The sequence below is a fragment of the Cetorhinus maximus genome, chromosome 5 (genome assembly GCF_964194155.1).
Source record: "Cetorhinus maximus chromosome 5, sCetMax3.hap1.1, whole genome shotgun sequence".
NCBI lineage: Eukaryota > Metazoa > Chordata > Chondrichthyes > Lamniformes > Cetorhinidae > Cetorhinus > Cetorhinus maximus.
In genome coordinates this window covers 77,169,590-77,188,593 of record NC_135883.1, presented here as the reverse complement: position 1 = coordinate 77,188,593, position 19,004 = coordinate 77,169,590, and the positions used below count along the sequence as shown (strand labels likewise).

At 40.7% G+C, this 19,004-nt stretch overlaps 1 protein-coding gene across 4 annotated transcripts in view; it reads left to right on the top strand.

Moving 5' to 3' along the window:
• Positions 1 to 19,004, top strand: part of cd2ap (CD2-associated protein) — a 241,382-nt gene that overhangs the window by 172,597 nt on the left and 49,781 nt on the right. For all 4 annotated transcript variants that reach the window (XM_078542068.1, XM_078542067.1, XM_078542070.1 and 1 more), the window contains one exon: positions 939 to 1,037. In XM_078542068.1, the coding sequence (XP_078398194.1) occupies positions 939 to 1,037 (99 nt within the window). The remainder of the gene's footprint in view (positions 1 to 938; positions 1,038 to 19,004) is intronic.

Here is a 19,004-nt window from a genome sequence, read left to right as displayed (position 1 = left end):
GCGGGCATATAAAATTATAATTTGCAAATGTGGCCTTCTTCGTGTCAAAGGAAGTATGTTTTTACTTAATAGTGCAAAAGAAGCTCAATGGTAAAAATACTCAACAGTCTAAACTTATGGCTAAATTATTGCACAATGCTGTTGTACAATTTGCATTTTGAAGATTAATACACAAATCTCACGTCAGGGACTGTATTCAGGATCCACTTGTTAAAATATGATTTATGATTTGACAAAATATTGTTAAAATGGATCAGTACCTGAGGTATACATGTGGAAAAAATATTAAATGTCTAGTGAGTTAACTACTTCATTCAACAGAGCTTGTGTTTTGAAACGCAGAATTAAAGGAATTTCAAATTGTAAAGGTAACTAGAATCGTTAACTTTGATTACTGGTTTACATACTCTGCATAACTGGTTTCTGTTTCTGGATATGGCTCCCCATTTACTTGTGAATGTCTGAACAATAACATTGGAAATCTTATTTTGGTTTGAATTAAACATTTGAATTAACTTCAAAAACACCTTCAAACTAAATCAAAAGCAGTGTAACAGATGATGTGCTTAGTGATTGTAAAGAAGGACTTTTTTTTTAGCATTTTGGGTATGAGGATGTCGTTTCTCTTTTATTACAGATTTATATAGATCGTGAAATTCTTCTGATTTGCTTTTTGAATTTCACAATGGAATAAAAGGTTAATATTTCAAGCTCACTTAGTTTACTTTTTTAAAATTCTGCCCCTTCATTCTTATTGGCCAGTAGGTGTATATAGGTGTAACACAGGAAGTTCATGCTTAACTGCTCAGAGACCATACGGTTTTAGAAACAAAAAGCCTGCTGATAGGTGTTAATACCATTTAGTTATTGATGAAATCCACTTTTGAAGAAGCCTGAAAGGGGAAAAAAAGAAATGTATGAAATGTTGCATCTTTCAGCTTCAAAACTTGAACCTCCGCCAGCTGAGAAGAAACTTGAACTTAAAAAGGCCAATCCAGACAAAATTGACTCTGTTTCTTCAAGGGCTGAAGAAAAAGGTGAGGTTTGCTATTGTATAAAGGATACACGTCTGACTAGAAACTGAATATTTAATTGTGTGTGTGCAAGATGTGATGTAGCCGAGAATGAGTAAGTGAAATTGTCTGTTGTAACTGTGTCTGGTATAACTTAGTTTTTATTTATGTGGCAGCGATTCTTAACCCACTTTTCCTTGAGTATTCTAGATAGTGAGTGTCATAGTTTGAAATTGAATTGCTATCGGGTTCATTGCTTTAGCCTTACGCTATTGATCAATAGTTTTTCATTTACCAAATGAATGTTGATCAATTATACATATCTGAATGACCTTGGTGTAAATAATTTGAGAACATCAAATTGCATTGGGCCAAATTAGCCTTGAAGGCTATTAAGTGCATGCTTAAAAAATGGCATCTGCTGTTGACTGGTCTTGTTTTCTGTTTGGCATCCTCTATGAATCGTAGCTTAGTTTTGTTGTTTTTATTCGTTCGTGGGATGTGGGTTTCTCTGGCTAGGCCAACATTTATTTCCCATCCCTAAGAGTCTCTGCAGGCATTAGCTCACGATAGGAAAGAGAAACCAGTTATCACAATACAATGCATACTTATGCACAGGCACATATCATGCATGTATGAGAGCATCAAATTATTCTTTCTCCCCACTCACCCTGCAGCTGGTTTGAAAGGAAATTATGATTGAAGTTACTGTTGCATATTATGTAAACCTTCCCATGGTATGGCCTAAATTAAAATTAATCTGTAGTCAGACAAAACTTGTGTTCAGTTAGTATTTTGTCCTTAAGAACAAAGGAAAGAATACATCTGGTAAAGATTATGTAGTTCATACAGTTTTTCTCATTTAAATGTGCATCCACTCTCCCACTATTTTTCCCACACTCTCACATTTTCTGCATTAGGTTAATAAATCTAAATGGACCATTTTCTCTTTTCTAAGTTTGGCTACATTTCTCCTGCTTCTTGGGGTTGCTACAATGTTAGATTCAATTTGTTCATTCATTTAATAACCTTGAGAACTTGGAAAAATTCAATTCATTGTGATTTATCTTTTTCTAAGAATTACAGTAATTCATATTATTTCTATATGACAACATATATAAATCATTACTGTACAGCAATGGAGCTTACTGCCCCAGGAAATGCTATGTAGTTGAAACATGTTTGTAGCTAGAATAAAGATTTAAACAGTGATTAGTGAAGCTGCAGTCAATGGGTAGAAGTGAAATTATCTGCTTAAACTCATTGTACATTTTGCCATGGTATACACTAATTTGCATAAAATAATGAATGTGACATGGAAAGTGACACTGTATCAAAAGGCTGGCGGTAAACCCAGAGAAGGAAAGGAAGTCATGTTGCTGTCACAATTATGTACTTTATCATGAATCTGTTCAGGAAGTGGTTTTGGCAGCACAGCATAATCATTTGGGTATTTTATTTATCAAAAAGTGTGTCAGAGCTTAAATATAAACTTTGCTCTGGAGAAACTGCTCTTTTCTATTTTTTATGAAATAGGGCGGTATGTATAAAACATTAAAGCTTTTACAACTATTTTGTCATGTAAGTTTGAATCACATTTCATAAATGAGTAAATGTGTTAAAGGCCACTTTTTTGCTTTGGTTAGTGATTAAATAAGGCTGTTCTATGAAGATAATGTGGCCACCTTTTGTTTTATCTGACAGCCCTGAGTCGAATGAGTGGTAGTTTCTCCATGTTTAACTGTGGATTCTAGCTCAAAACAGCCACTATTTGAGAACTAAATTGGGAATGGGTGTAGAAAGGATGTAAGTTAGGAATGGGTGTTTAACCATTGACCTTGTTTCGCCATTCAGTGATATCATGGTGAACATACTTTCTAATTTTTGTTTGGAATGTGTGAGCAATTTTTTACATGTGGGGCACCTTTTAACTTTTTTACAAGCCTGCATGCGTGATAACTGAAAGGGGCTGACTTGTGCACAGCTTCCTCAGGGACTTTTGGATTGCTGTGCGGGTTAGAAGGAGCATTGATCGTGGCTAATCTGTATTTTAGCTCCATCCACCTGCCTTGACTCCCTATCCTTCTCTACCCTTGACTAGTAAACATTTATCAATTTGAAATTTAAAATTAATTGAGCTAGCATCTACTGCTTTTTAAGAGAGTTTCATAATGCTGCTGCCTTTATTTGAATTAGTGCTCCATATGAACATACAAATTAGGAGCAGGGCTAGGCCACTCAGCCCATCTAGCCTGCTCTGCCATCCAATGAGATCATGGCTGATCTGAATGTGACCTCAGCCCCACATTCCTGCCTACCCCGATAACCTTTCACCTCCTTGTTAATCAAGAATCTATCTAGCTCGGCCTTAAGAATATTCAAAGACTCTGCTTCCACCGCTTTTTGAGGAAGAGAGTTCCAAAGACTCTCAACCCTCAGAGAAAAAAATTCTCCTTATCTCTGTCTTAAATGAGCGACCCCTTAATTTTTAAACAGTGACCCCGAGTTCTAGATTCTTCCATAAGAGGAAACATCCTCTTCACATCCACCCTGTCAAGATCCCTCAGAATCTTAAATGTTTCAATTAAGTCGCCTCTTACTTTTCTAAATTCCGGTGGTTACAAGCCTAACCTGTCCAGCCTTTCCTCAGAGGACAACCCACCCATTCCTGGTATTAGTCGAGTAAACCTAGTCTGAACTGCTTCTAACGCATTTACACCTTTCTTTAAATAAGGAGACCAGTACCGTACACAACACTCCAAATGTGGTCTCACCAATGCCCTGTACAACTGAAGCATAACCTCCCTACTTTTGTAATTCATTCCCCTCACAATAAATGATAACATTCTATTGGCTTTCCTAATTACTGCTGTAGCTGCATACTAACCTTTTGTGATTCATGCATTAGGACACCCAGATCCCTCTGAATATCAGAGCTTTGCAATCTCTCACCATTTAGATAACCTTCCTGTCAAAATGAACAATTTCACATTTGCCCACATTATACTCCAGTTGTCAGATCTTTGCCCACTCACTTACCCGATCTATGTCATTTTGTAGCCTGCTTATGTCCTCTTCACAATTTACTTTCCTACCTATCTTTCTGCCGTCAGCAAATTTAGCCACCATTTCTTCAGTCCCTTCATCCAAGTCATTTATATAACTTGTAAAAAGTTGAGGCCCCAGCACTGATCCCTGTGGCACACCATTCATCACACCCTGTCAACCAGAAAAAGACCCATTTATGCCAACTCTGCTTCCTGTTAGCTAGCCAATCTTCTATCCATGCCAATATGTTACCCCCTACACCATGAGCTTTTAATTTTCTACGATAACCTTTGTTGTGGCACTTTATCAAATGCCTTCTGGAAATCTAAGTGGTTCCCAACTTCTCTCCTGAATGGCCTGGCCCTCGTTTTAAGGTTATGTTTCTCTGTCTTAACGACTCCGTTAATTCCTTTCAACATCCTAAAATTCTCTCACAAATCACCCATAACATTCTATGTTTCAGGGAATACATGCCTAATTATGTAACTTCTCCCCATAATCCTTGGAATCCAGATTATTTTCTGGCAAATCAGCACTGCACTCCTTCCAAGGCCAATATCAGATTTATAAGATGCAGTGCCGAGGTCTGCACAGTACTCCAAAAGGGATCTGACCAAGGTTTGATCTAACTGAAGCATCACTTACTCTCCTTTTGTATTCCACCCCCAACCCCCATGAGATGAAGGTCAGCATTCCATTAGCCTTTTTGATTACTTTTTTGCACCTGTCCACTAGCTTTTAATGATTTATGTATTTGGACTCCCAAGTTTCTCTGCAGTTCCAAAGTAGATGACCTTGCACTTGACTCAACTTGCCATAGTTTTGCCCACTTCATACAAGAATCATGCAATATTACAGCACGGAAGGAGGATATTCAGCCCATCGAGCCCGTGCCAGCTGTTTTGAAGTGAAACCCAGTTAATTCCGGTCTCCTGCTCTTTCCCCATATCTCCCTGCAATCTTTTCTCTTTCAGGTATTTATCTAACTCTCTTTTTGAAAGCTACAATTGAATCATATTCCCACACTGCCCTAACAAACATGGCATTCCAAATCCTAACCACCAAAAAGGATTTCCTGAGGTCACCTCTGGTTCTTTTGCTAATCACCTTAAATCTATGCCTTCTGGTTATCAACCCTTAAAGCATTTGAAACAGGTTCTCTTTAGTTACTCTATGTAAGTCCTTCCTGATTTTAAATTCCTCTATCAAATCTTAGCCTTCTCTGCTCCAAGGAGAACAATCCCAGCGTCTCTGATCTATCCAAGTAATTGTAATGCTCTCACCCTTGGAATAGTTCTGTCTGGGCACAATTGCAACTTTGATCCCATCTAAGCTACTTACTATCCCTCCTAATACATTGTTTTTTGATGCTATTCGCTGACGTAGCACTTTAAAGTACTTCTCTTTGCTTTTGCTTTTTGTGTTTAAAATGCATGCCTTGTTTTTTTTCATTTGATCACCGTATGTGTATATGTTACTGATGGCCAATTATTCTGTGATTGGTGCTGGCCTACATATCTTAGAAAGAAGAAAAATAACAAAAAATCAATCACAAAAGAAATGTGAAAGAAACACTCGTGCTTCTGCTTGACCAGAGCAAACATTAATTCTGTGCTAGTTGCCAGTTGAGTGAAAACTTCTGCAATCAATACCACATATGTGTGACATTTCAGTTCTGCAAACGTTGAAGCATTAATCTTTATCTTAATGCATTAGGCTTGCACTTCATGCTTTGCTAAACATTGGTCTTTAGCAAGTGTAAATGTTAAGCCTTGCACCTCTTTTAGTTGAGAGGCATCAACTCTTGTTAAAATTATTTATTTTTCTTAAAATTGCAATGCCTTCAAATACACTGGAATGTTCAGAACTGCAGACAACCTCTGTGGACCATTTACTTAATCCAGTGTCCAGCAAAGATTTATATTCCACGACACCTTTCTTATCGCTCTTTACAGCTTTTTGCCAGGAATTTATCCAGCTCTCCTCTTGAACTTCATGATTCAGTCAGCCTTCACTTGGAAGTCAATTTCAAACATTCACCCATTCATTGTTCTTAAATCTGATCTGTTTCCATCCTCTCTCCCTCTCAAGGCTGTGTCCTCTATTTTTCTCTAGAATCTGTTTTTGATGCTTCTGTATGTCCATTAGGATCTTTAATCATTTAACCCCAAATATTCTCGAGTCTTGTGCAAACCTTCTCAGCTTCTGCAACTTCCTCACAACTCAGATGTTTAGTCCCAGTTATCATTTAGATACCCCTTCCTGCATTCTTGATGTCTTTCCCATGATGCAGTGATCAGAATTATATGCAGTACTGCTGGTGGGGAAGTTACCAGCTCTTTGAGACTTTTGCCCTGTTCCTTTGGCTGTACAACCAAGATCATCTTTACTGTCACTGCTTCTATTGCTTCTGTTCATTTTTTAATCTTATGACTTTGGATTAGTCCAATGTTGACAAAGATGAGGTTGTTCTTTTGGACCTAAAAAGGAATGAACTTGGTACTTTGTTAAATGGTGTAAAGCTAGAAGCTAGAAATATAATGGGACCCGAGAATCTTCTGAGGGGTGGTAATCGCCATTAGATTGCCACTCCGCTCCTATTTCTTTTACACAGCTCTGGAGCTCCACATTTTTGCCCTAGGCCTCTTCAGAAGCGTGGAGCAAACCTGTTCTCGGAGCCCTTCTTCTTAGGGTAGGATCGTGGGGGAAAGCCAAGCCATGTCCCCTTTTTATGGCACCAACTGGTGTATTTTGGTAAGTCATCATTCACTAATGCAGTGAAAAGCTTTGGGCCATATTTAAATAGCTTTTCACTGTGTTAGTGAATGATTGTGAGTGAGGTAAGTGGGTAGGGTGGCAGGTGGATTTGGTGCCAGCTGGGTAGGGTGGCGAGGTTGGGGTGCAATGTGGGGGGGGTAGTCAGAGGATGGGGGGAATGTCATTGGTAGGGAGTTGGATGGTCGGGGGTGGGGGAGGGGAGGGGAGTCAGTTGTATAGCTGCTCAGGAGTTAGACATGGTTTTTTTCCTGTCTAATGTTTGCTGGGTAACCATCCAGGGAATTGAGTCGGAACCCTCTGAAGTCTCTGACTCTAACTCAGAGTTGGAGATATTTTCGGAGAGTTCAGGACATTCTAAATTGAAACTTCCCAGACAATTCCTGTGGAGTCCAAGCATTGGAACTTCCAAGGGGTCCCCCAGTGCATCTTCTGGGGTATATCCAGTCTCCAACCGGATGGAGACTGAAAGACCTGGGCCAGTGTTGTGCCAACAGAGAATATTTAGAGTCTACTGAGGCAAGGAAACTTTTAGCTTTAATGGAACATCTCTTACTGCAGGCTCCCTTCACGATGAGGTCCACAAGAGAGAGAGCAAGATCATGAGATATTACATCACTTCCTGTGATGATGTATACTGTGCCTGATTGGTATATCTCACAATTAGAAATAACCCCTTATACTACAAGAAACAGCAGAGGTCGAGAGGTATGGGAGGGCGGGTGGGTAGGAGGGGGGTTGGTGATGGTGGTGAGGTGCAGGGTTCAGGTCATTAAAATGTCATAAAATTTGTCAGCAGGTACAGAAAATAATCAAAAAGGCTGGTCTTTACATCTAGAAGACTAGAATACAGGAGGTAGATGTCATGTTTTAGCTAATCAAAGCCCTGAATAGACCACCACCGACACACAGCAGCAGCAGTGTGTACCATCTACAAGATGCCCTGCAGGAATTCACCAAGGCTCCTTCGGCAGCACCTTCCAAACCCATGACCACTACCATCTAGAAGGACAAGGGCAACAGAAAGATGGGAACACCACCACGTGGAAGTCCCCCTCCAAGTCACTCACCATCCTGACTTGGTAATATATCGCCGTTCCTTCACTGTCACTGGGTCAAAACCCTGGAACTTCCTTCTTAACAGCACTGTGGGTGTACTTAGACCACGTGGACTGCAGCGGTTCATGAAGGCAGCTCACCACCACCTTCTCAAGGGCAATGAGGGACGGGCAATAAATGTTGGCCCAGCCAGTGAAGCCCACATCCTGTGAATGAATAAAAAAAAACCTGGAGTACTGTGAGCAGTACACATCTTAGTGTGGATGTGTTGACCTTGGAGGGAGTGTAGTGCTGATTTACCAGAATGATACCCAGGCTCCAAGAATTAAATTGAGAGATCACACAAAATAAGTTTGTATTCCCTGGAAGTTAGAAAGTGAGGGGGTAGTTTGATTGAAGCTTTCAAGAAGTCAAGGGAGAAGTTAGGATAGATCAGAGTTAATGTTGCCGCTGTTTGGGAATACTAGAATTGGGGGCATGGTCTAAAAATTGTTGCCAGACCTTTCAGTAGTGAAATTAGGAAGCACTTCTACAGACAATGGTGGTAGAAGTTTGGAACTCTTCCTCAAATGGCTATTGATGCTAGATTAATAGTTAACCTTAAAGCTGAGTGATAGATTTTTTTTTGCTGAGCAAAAGTATTAAGGAATATGGGGCAAAGGTGGGCATAGGAACTAGATTGCAGATTAACTATAATCTCATTGAATGGTGGAACAGTCTCAAGGGGCTAAACGGCCTGCTCCTGTTCCTGTGTTTCATGCTTAAGAACATCTGTAACTCATCAGCAGAGCTTCCTTTTCCATCCAGGTCTTTGTCTGTTCGGTCAGCTTGTTCCTTGTTTACAGTCCAACCTAGTTTGGTGTCATCTACACGTGTATTCTTGCTCAAGGGAGAATCCAATTGGGAATTGGTGCTGATGCCAAAATTGAGGTTTAATTAAGGGGGTGGGGTGATTGAATATGGGCTTGAGTTATCCTCCTTCCTTTCCTCTCTGTACCAAGTGATTCACTCCTTGGTGATTTCAGCACTTAGAACAGCTCTTATTACCACTTTTAATTCACTGCCCTCCCTAAACCTATTCCACCATTAAAAGTTTTTGTACGCATATTCATAGACATCTCCTCAACATCTGCCATGGCATCTCTACCTTCAATCACTGACAAATCCATCTCCAACAAATGCCTTATATCCCCCCACTACGAATATTCTCATAACTCCCTCCAATCCCACTTTCTTTCTTAAAATTTGTTCTTGAGATGTGGGTATAGTTGGCAAAGCCAGCATTTATTGCCAATCCCCATTTGCCCTTGAGAAAGTGGTGGTGAGCCACCTTCTTCAACCGCTGCAGTCTATCTGGTATAGATACAACAACAATAATGTTAGGTAGGGAGTTCCAGGATTTTGATCCAGTGACTGAAGGCACGGTGACATAATTCCAAGTTAGGATGGTGAGGGAATTTGAAGGTGGTGGTGTTCCCATGCATCTGATGCCCTTGTGCTCATGGTGGTAAACTTCTTAGGTTTGGAAGGTGCTATTGATGGGGCCTTGGAGGATTTCAGTGTATGTTGTATATGGTACCATTGTGAGTCAGTCATAGAGGGGGTAGCTGTTTAAGGTGGTGGACAAGGTGCCAAACAAGTGGGCTGCTTTGTCTTGGATGGTGTTGAGTTTCTTGAGTGTTTTTGGAGCTGCACTTAGCCAGCCAAGTGGAGATTATTCCATCACACTTCTTTGTCTCTGGAAAAACTCTTCCAAATTGCTCCCAACTTTCATGCTTCCCACTTGCATGTTCTCCACAGTGGAGTTTCTCTGCAGTTATTGATTTTACTCTGGCGCTCACTTGCCCTCATCTTTTGAAACCCTTGTCTTTAGAAAAACTCATATTATTTCCCATCCTGGTCATTCTCCTGATAAGGCCAACTCCTTCGGTTTCTCAAGACCAAGGGTGCAGACTTGAAACAATTTGTTGCCAAACTGGTTTAGCCAGCCATCACCAGATTTGCTTAGATCATATCAAACATCATCTGCAAAAAGCACTCACTACCCCAAAATCACCCTGGAGAGCAACAAAAAATCCTACCTTCCGTTCTCCACTATTAAGTCTTCTTCAGCCCTTGTTTCCTGTTTCCTGCTCCCTCCATTGTTGTCATCAACAAGAAGTGCAAGGAGCTCATTGACGTTTCTTAGCAAGATTGTGACTGCTGCTTGCCCACAAAGCCAAACCCTCCCAGGTCACTCTATGCCCTAGTCATGAATCTGCTTCTCCTACTTAACACACTTTACCCCCTTCACCAACCACTCCCCCACAACTTCATGCCCTCTCTATGCTAACCTTGCCTTTGAGACTCTCATCCTCCCCTCTTGGCTTCATAACTAGCTGACATTGTCAGATACTGTCCCACCTCTCTTTCAAAGCCACAGCCATCACTTCTCAAAATCGGCACCACTAACCCATGCTCTCAATGCCCCTCTCCTTTCCAAAATTATTGAATGTGGTGTTGCCTCGCAAAAGTGGGCCCATCTTTTGTTCAGTGTATGTTTGGACTTCTCCAGTCAGGCTTCTGCCCTGCTACAACGCTGAAATGGTCCTAACACAAAGCCACAAGCTATATTCTCTATGTTCTTGGCATATAATCCCCCCTCCTTCTCCTGTAACTCTCTCCAACTTTCAAGAGTTGATCACATCATCATCTTCCAAGACCCTTCTTCTGTTATCCAGCTTAACTGTACTCTTGAATGTCCTGTTAATTAAATATATTATTTCAACTTTTGTTCTTAATGCAAACTATTTGAACTGGCCATTTTATTGAAGAGGTGGTCTTGATATCTGCGCAGTTTAAAAACATGCAGAGCTAGTGAATTTTGTTGTTTTCCATTAAAATAAATGACCAACTGGTCTCTGTTCTCCATCATTAACTTGATCCTACATTCCATCTTTTGATTTTACACTTTTCACTAGAAAAGAAAAAAAAGCACTCATAGGGCTGGCATGTGATACCCACATGTTGGTTCTAAGATATTCACCAAAAATATAAATTAAAAGTTTGGACATAACAATGGTACTAAATACACTTTTTATAGAAGGAAATAGGATTTATTGTGGAATCAGATCCTTTATTATAGTGAGGCTTGATTGATCTACTCCCACCATCATCCTGACCGTTTCTCACACGTTTGTAGATTTAAAAAAAAAGAAATCTGACATGTTTAGAGAGAAAAAGTCTGATGAATTCCTCTCCCGTAGACTATCGAAACTACTCCAGGAGACCATTCTGCTCGCATTAATGCTTTGTGATACCTATCCTTTTGTATGAGGCGATATTCGTCCCTGCCACAGACCTTTCTATTTAAGGTCTTGCTATTTTCAGAAATGGATTTTAGAGTTTTGGTGGCAATCTGATTGAAGAATGCACCAATATGGAATGGACAATGTTTCCTTTACATTTCCAGATGTTTGTATATTTGCGCATTACGAGAATAGTGTTTCACCTTCCTTAGTGTCTCTTTGCCTTGTTTATAACTCTATGCCGAGCTTTGTGTTGGGATGTACCTTCCATTAATAAGCAGAAAATCAGGTTTCCAATTTTCCAAATCAACCTGTGCTTGAAATTTAAAAGGAAGCTCACCCCATTTAAAATAAACATTATGCAAAACAGAGAAAAGCAGGTACATCTGTCGACTACTGTCTATAGAAGGGAGCCTCCTAAGCTTATATTTTGCATGCTGTCAACCTGATCCACACAGGAGGGGATGATGGCACTGCAATAGTGCAAAAATGCCTTTAGTTTATCAGCTGTCCTTGTCACTTTAAACTATTAGTTTTCAAGATCACAATTAAATCTTTTTTTTTGCCTCGCATTATCTACTTCTCTACTTCTGCTATTTGGACTTGATGATCATCAATCTGTTATTCTTACCAATTCCCTGCTCTTCACTCTACGCAGTTACGTTTGTGGTAGATTGATGGATTAATTCTGTTACCACATGGCAGCTGGAATGGATATGTACTGATGGATAAAGCTCAGGTTTCATGCATGAATAAGAATACAAGCAGAAAATGGGAACTATAGGGAAATGGAAACCAATAACACCCTGTGGAAACATTTTGGATGTACAGTCAATCTATGGCAGGATGATTGCACAAGAATATCACTATTAACTGATTAACTATAGAATCAGCTGTGATGTGTGAAAATGCCGCATTGGTTTCAAGCAGTCAGCTTTGATTTTCTTGTGCATTCGTCCTCACCTGACTGGGGTTTGCTATTTTCCTATTACTGCTGTTCAGTCTTATTGTTTGTCAGATCTTTGGTTTGTATTTAAAGACCTGTAGCAAGAATGTAGTGATTTTTCTTGGAGCTGTTCTTCTGTGAATGAGGAATAAAACCCTTTGTTTTGGTCTACAGTTGTGGTCATGAGGTTAAAATTCCTTGTTTCGTGAACTGCTTAATATTAACAAGGTGGACGTGGAAAGGATGTTTCCTTTTGTGGGTGAGTCCAGAACTAGGGGGCACTGATTTTAAAATTAGGGGTTGCTCTTTTAGGACAGAGATGAGGAGAAATTGTTTCTCTTGAGGGTTGTGTGACTTTGGAACTCTGCCTCAGAAGATGGTGGAGGCGAGGTCATTGAATATTTTTAAAGTGGAGATAGACCCTTGTTAGGCAAGGGAATAAAAGGTTATCAGGGGAATGTGGCTCGAAACACACAGATCAGCCATGATCTTAATGAATGGCGGAGCAGGCTTGAGGGGCCGAAAGGCCTACTTCTGTCCTATTTTGTATGGTTTGTACAAATTCCCATGTGCCCTCAAGTGCATGTTCCTATTTTCTGAAAAGCCAACTGATTAACATGCTTGTGAGATGAGGTCAATTATAAATCAAGCTGACTTAGTTTGTTCTTTCACATATATATGAAAAATAACAACAGTGAATTCCAACTTATTTTATAATGCTCCCCGTGATACAGAAAGTAACAAAGCGTGCTACACATTCTGCTGGCAGACTTTGCAACTTTTCTAACATTAAACTTGAGAGAACCCTCAATCCATCCCCATGTATGGCTTCATGACCAGATCTCTTAGACTGTCTGTCTGTCTGTCTGTTTCTGTGTACCTTTTCTTTGCTGACCCTTTGACGAATTAAGTCTCAGGATTCTGAATCTGACTTCACATCAAAGCCAGTTTATAGCTTAAACCAAAAATCCATTTCAGGCCAAATAGTGGAAAATCCTGAAACATGATTATCAAGTTAAGGCTGTGTGCACCAAGTGTCTAAACAGTTTTCCTTGATTTGCCATTGCTGAGCATCAGTAGAAGGGCTTATGTAGGACAGCCAGATGCAAAGGAAAAAAACAATTAATGAACATGCATTTATGTACTGGCTTTCATACTATTCAGTGTCTCAAAGTGTTCTGCTGTCAGTGAAATACTTTGTGAGACTTCCACCAGGGTGGAACTTTTCCAATGAAAAGCTGTAATGACTTGACGTACTGGGCAGGTTTCTATTTGAAACAGATAACTTTACTACAGAACTCTTTTAGAAGCTACATACTTGAACCAGGTCCATGACTAGAAAGCTCCGCCGCCCTCCCCCAGTATTACCTGTGCTGAGGGTTCATTCGTCAAGAACAATCATGTGACCCCTAATAGGCAGTAGGAAAGGTTATACCTTCAATCGCTACATTTCCTCCCCAATTAGTTTTTTTTGCATTTCCTATTTACAGAGAACATTTTAATCCACAACATATACATATATACAGATCAAGCGATTAAAGATTAAGTCTCCGAGGTAGTTTTCTAATTCGGTTAGAGCAGGGTAGCTCTAGCACTTGAGGTTCTCCCACTGGATCAACATGATCAGGAACTGCAGTATTTGGTACATCATTAGAAAGTGGCAGTTCAGAGTTAGGGAATTCAACAGAGTCATCAGGTATGTCTAATCTAGGTCGATCTACCACCTCGGGGATTAAAGGTTCAACATCAATTACAGGTGGGATAGCTGATTATTAAAATGTCACTGCTCCTTAGATGATCCACAAGTTTTTGAATAATTTGATCTTCCACTTGGAGTAACAAGGGACCAGATTCAGAGACTATTATCCCATGAACCCAACAAGTGTTATGATCCCCAGCTGAGGTTACCACTGTACAAGCCTGATCCCAGGGTGGAACCCAGCTTGATAGATCCTAATTTTTATTTGTTTGTTTAGATACTTGGAGAGGGGCTACTGAGCAGAGTGACCGGAGTCAGCTCATTAGCTTTTAACAAAAGCATAAAACATTTATTAAACAGGAAAAGATGAACTATATTACAATACTCCTTCACCCACAACTATACCTTTCCGGATATATACAGATTTGTAAGGATAACACAAGTTACAAAAGCTACCTTATACTCTAATGTTCGTAGTAAGTACAGTCCATGTAAACCAGTAGGTGACCTGTGGTCAGGCTCACCACACTCTGAAGCCAAGTGATAGCATCAGGTTGATGTGGCATCTATGGATCTCTCCTCGACTCCCCCCAGATGCTTGTCACACCATGAGCCAACCAGTCTCACTGAGCTCTGTCTTTCACATGAGGGTTTCCAATCTCCACTCTCTCAAAGAACTCACTTTGGAATCTGACCCCAAACCGACGCTTTCCCCCAGACACCTTCCACAAGGGTTGACCTCCAGGGTTTTGAACTCTCCTTCCAATGTTCCTCTCCCCTGGTCACCACATGCATTCAAGCTTTCTTCCATGCACTCTCTCTCACTGACTCAGCTGTCAACAGCGCATCACTGCTTCACATGCCCATAGCAAAGAGTTAGACCTTCAGTTGCGTCTTTGGACTTTCTGACTTCTCACAAGCCTTTATATCGTTTGACCCTGCTTCCTGCAGTTTGGAGCTTTAAGCTTAAGGCTTGGAGCCTTTCTCTCTGCCCCTCAATCTTAACTTCACTTAACAGGACCTTTTCCAGGTTCCTTTGACTAGAAGGTCTTTTTGGGGCTTTCTCCTGTTCCAATCCCCTGGATTCTTGGGGACTTTCTTCATTAGCTTGGGATTGGCTATCTGTCCCCTTTGCTCCAGAGTTCCCCTGGCAGCAGCTTTCAACCAACTTTAGCTTGGGAGTAGCTATCTGAGCCTTCTAGGCTGCTTCTGCCTGGCAGCTGTCTTCAAAACCGAACTCAAAAACTGCTGTTTCTAGTATCTTCTGTGTATGTCTGTGGGAGGGCCATGCCTCTCTGGACTCCTGTTGCTAGGCAACAGCCCATTTTTCTGCTCGTTTGTTAACTTTTCTTGCAGTCATAAACTCTCATTCGAAATGCAGACACCTTTTAAAGTGGGACCAAAACTCAGCTGGACCTTTTCTTAACACACATATAGAAATACAAATCAAACTTAAACTTTAAAGCTAAAACTCATTTCTAATACCCACAAATACAAATATAAACTATCTCTATTTCCTAACATAAGGTCCATTTCCAAAATTCCACATGAAAACTATATCCCCTACGGTAAATTCTCAAGCTTTGCTTAGAATATTGTCATTCAATTTTTGATTAATCTGATTCTTCCCTACCTTCCCCTCTAAGTTTGGAAACACCAGTCTTAATCTTGTACGTGGGCGGCATTTCATCAATAATTCAGACAGCATTGAACCCGTAGTTGCATGAGGAGTCGTACGATAATTGAAAAGAAAGTGGGAAAATTGAGTTTCTAGAATATCTTCGGATAACCTCTTCATTCCTGATTTGAAAGTTTGCACTGCTCTTTCAGCTAACCCATTTGATGAGGGATGATATGGTGCTGTTTTAATATGCTTAATTCCATTTAAACTCATGAATCGTTATCTGAAACAATGACTTCTAGTAGGCCATGTATACTAAAACATTGGTGCAGCTTTTCAATAGTTGCACATGATGTCGGTGATATATATGATACAGGCCCTTGTGTATGTTGATGGTCAGAGTAAGATATATTTATCTAGTTTGGCTGCCTTGTTTATGGTCAATTTGTAGTCCCCACAAATGCAAATAGTTTGATCAGGTTTCATCACAGGGGCTATGGGCGAATTCCGAAAATTGGACAGGTTGGATTATGCCTTGCTTTTCTAAGTGGCACAATTCTGCATCCACCTGTTCCTTTGGGGCATAAGGCACAAGCCTGGCCTTGAAGAAACAGGGCGTTGCCTCTGAATCTACATATATTTTTGCTTGTAAGCCATCCAACTCATCACAAAATATGCTGTCATATTTCCTTAGCTCAGGAATTCCTCCTGTTCTCACTTGAAATATTTCAGACCAGTTGAGTTTAATTTTTTGTAACCAGTAGCGGCCCAGAAGACTACGTCCTTCACCTGCCACTATGATCACTGGAAGCTGGCCTGTGTGTTGCCTACAGGGCACAGGAACTGTGGCAATGTCCTTTACCTGTATGGATTCTCCAGTGTATGTCTTCAATAGAGCTGTGGTTGGCTCCAGATTCAGTTGCATTTAGATATTTAAATGTGTGCTCTCCCACCACTGGTTGAGGCTCCCGTATCTACTTCCATGTCTAGTGGCTTCCCATTCACTTGAATGGTGACAGTTATTGGTTCTATTTTTACTGCTTTGGCATTGTACAGGGAATAGATATCGGTATCGGCAGCTTCGGGTTCTGTTGTATTATTCACTTCATTCGTTTTGGTCTGCTGTTTTACGGGCGGTCTCGATTTCGCCCTGCATTGCTTAATTACATGCCCTTTCCTTTAGCAGTAATGGCATCCTGCCTCCTTGAATCCACAGCTGTCTGGTATGTGGTTACCCCCACATCTGTAACTGATTAACTTTGGAGTTGCTGCTGAAATGCTTCCACTATGCCTTTTCATTTTTCAAGCGGCAGAGAGTGTCTCTCACATCACTGCTGTTTCTCTGGTTTTCTCGCCACGTCCAGCAGTAGGTTCCCACCCCAACTGAAGAATGGCGCTTGTTGCATATTCTTTAAAGCCTGCGAGTCCCTTGTAGCACTCGCAGTACGATTTCCAAGGCGCGCTTCAAATCAATGTTAACTTCTGCAAGTAAACAGCGCCGAATGGCGTCATCTTGAATTCCACAAATTAATTAGTCCTGTAGCATATCATTGAGTGTGTCCCGAAGTCGCAGTGCTCAGTCAACTGCTTCAACTTCGCAATATAAGTTGCGATGGACTCTCCTGGGGCCCTTACTCTGGAGTTAAACTTAAACCTCTGAATTATTACCGATGGCTTCGGCTGAAGATGAGTCTTCATGAGGTCTACCAATTCATTAAAAGATTTAGAACTGGCCGTGTCCAGACTGCAGATTAGGTTATATGTCTTGCTCCCACAGACACTCAAAGGAATTGCTTTCTGCTTCTCCACGGTTATTTCGTTTGCCACAAAATAAAAACCTAGGCGCCCTGTGTATTGGTTCCAGTCTTCCGTGGATGCATCATAAGGGTCGATTCTGCTGAACAGTGGCATGACTGGTGAGCATACTTTTCTTTTTTCCTTAAGAACTGATGTATTCACATTCACAAGGCGAGGTGCAGAGTCGGAGCTATTTTACCATTGTCGCCAAATGTAATGACTTGACGTACCAGACAGGTTTCTACTTGAAACAGATAACTTTATTACAGAAAACTCTTTCAGAAGCTACATGCTTGAACCAGATCCACGACTAGACAGCTCCGGCCCCCGGATTACCCAGGTTTAGGGCTCGTTCGTCAAGAACAATCATGTGACCCCCTAATAGGCAGCAGGAAAGTTTATACCTTCAATCACTACAAAAGGGGAAATGGATGCAGGGGCCAGGACTGCGACCAGCATGAGCTGTCAGTTAGTAGCTTAGAGAAAGACATTCTCATGGGTCTGCCTCATTGCCAATGTATGAAGACTTGAAGCAGTCGATAAGTAAACTTTTTAAGTAATACTGTAATTGAATGCCTAGACAGTTAGCATGTTGCTGAGTGTCTTGCACAAGGCCTTTCACAATGCTTGAATGTAATGTTTGTCAAAAATCAGTTGTGGAAACATGCTTTAGATAAGCCTAGGAACTGAGTCTGTGAGCACACACTTGTATATCCATGGCTTGGTGCCTACTAGAATTGAGCTGCATAGAGGTCAGCACCATTTGATGATGTATGGGCATGTTGTTGCTAGAAAAATCATAACATATGTTGAATTGTGCTACTCATTCTGCCACCCAAGGAGTTCTTGACATTGCCATCCACCTAGTAAAAACCTAAGTCTTTGCTTGTCAGTCTTAGAGTAATTCTGTCCCTTTGACTAAAGTAAGCAGGATCTATTCGGGGTCAAGATGACATGCTAGATGATCTGTGGCAGGTTTGGTCATCAGAAACCTGAACCAGACAAGTCTGTAGTGCTCCAAAATTGTTCAGCTATTGATGGAACCTGGCGAGGTCCATCAGTCACTGTGCTACAGTTCTAACATTTCTGCTCCAGATAGTCCTGCGTATTGGGGAAGGAAACAGTTAACTCACAAGGAGTTCAATTGCTAATTATCAGTTAACACCCTAAGTACCCATTTGGATATATAAAAGAGATAACAGGTGAGACAAGTTCACTCTGTAGAGAGTTTTATGCACCAGATATAAAACTATCTGAAGGAGTCTATCTTGGTTTCAGCCTTTATTGCCAAACAGCTATTGGAGCTTAACACTGCAGAGTTAATAGGACAAGGCAGTCAGAGCTAGATGAGCAGCAAGAAGCTTACTGCTATACTGATCAAGTGTGATTTTGCTTGACTAAATTCCAGTGATAAGCTCAGAGACACTGCTAAAACCAAACTTTGACCAAGCTTTGCTTACACACTCTCATTTTTGGATGAGTGGAATGCATTCTTTAAGAAAGGAGTGCACTGTCTCAGATGAACAGAAACTACAACAAAAGCAAAATACTGCAGGTGATGAAACGTGAAACCAGTACAGGAAATGCTCAGCAAGTCAGGCTGCACCTGTGGAGGAACCAACACTTCAAATGCTAATGTTTCCAATCAATGATCCTTCATCCGAGATGATAAAATAGTTGGATGGACTTCTCAGACATTTGCTTTTTCATGTGTCCCAAGCCAAGAGACTTGGCTGGCAAAAATAAAACAATTTTTGTA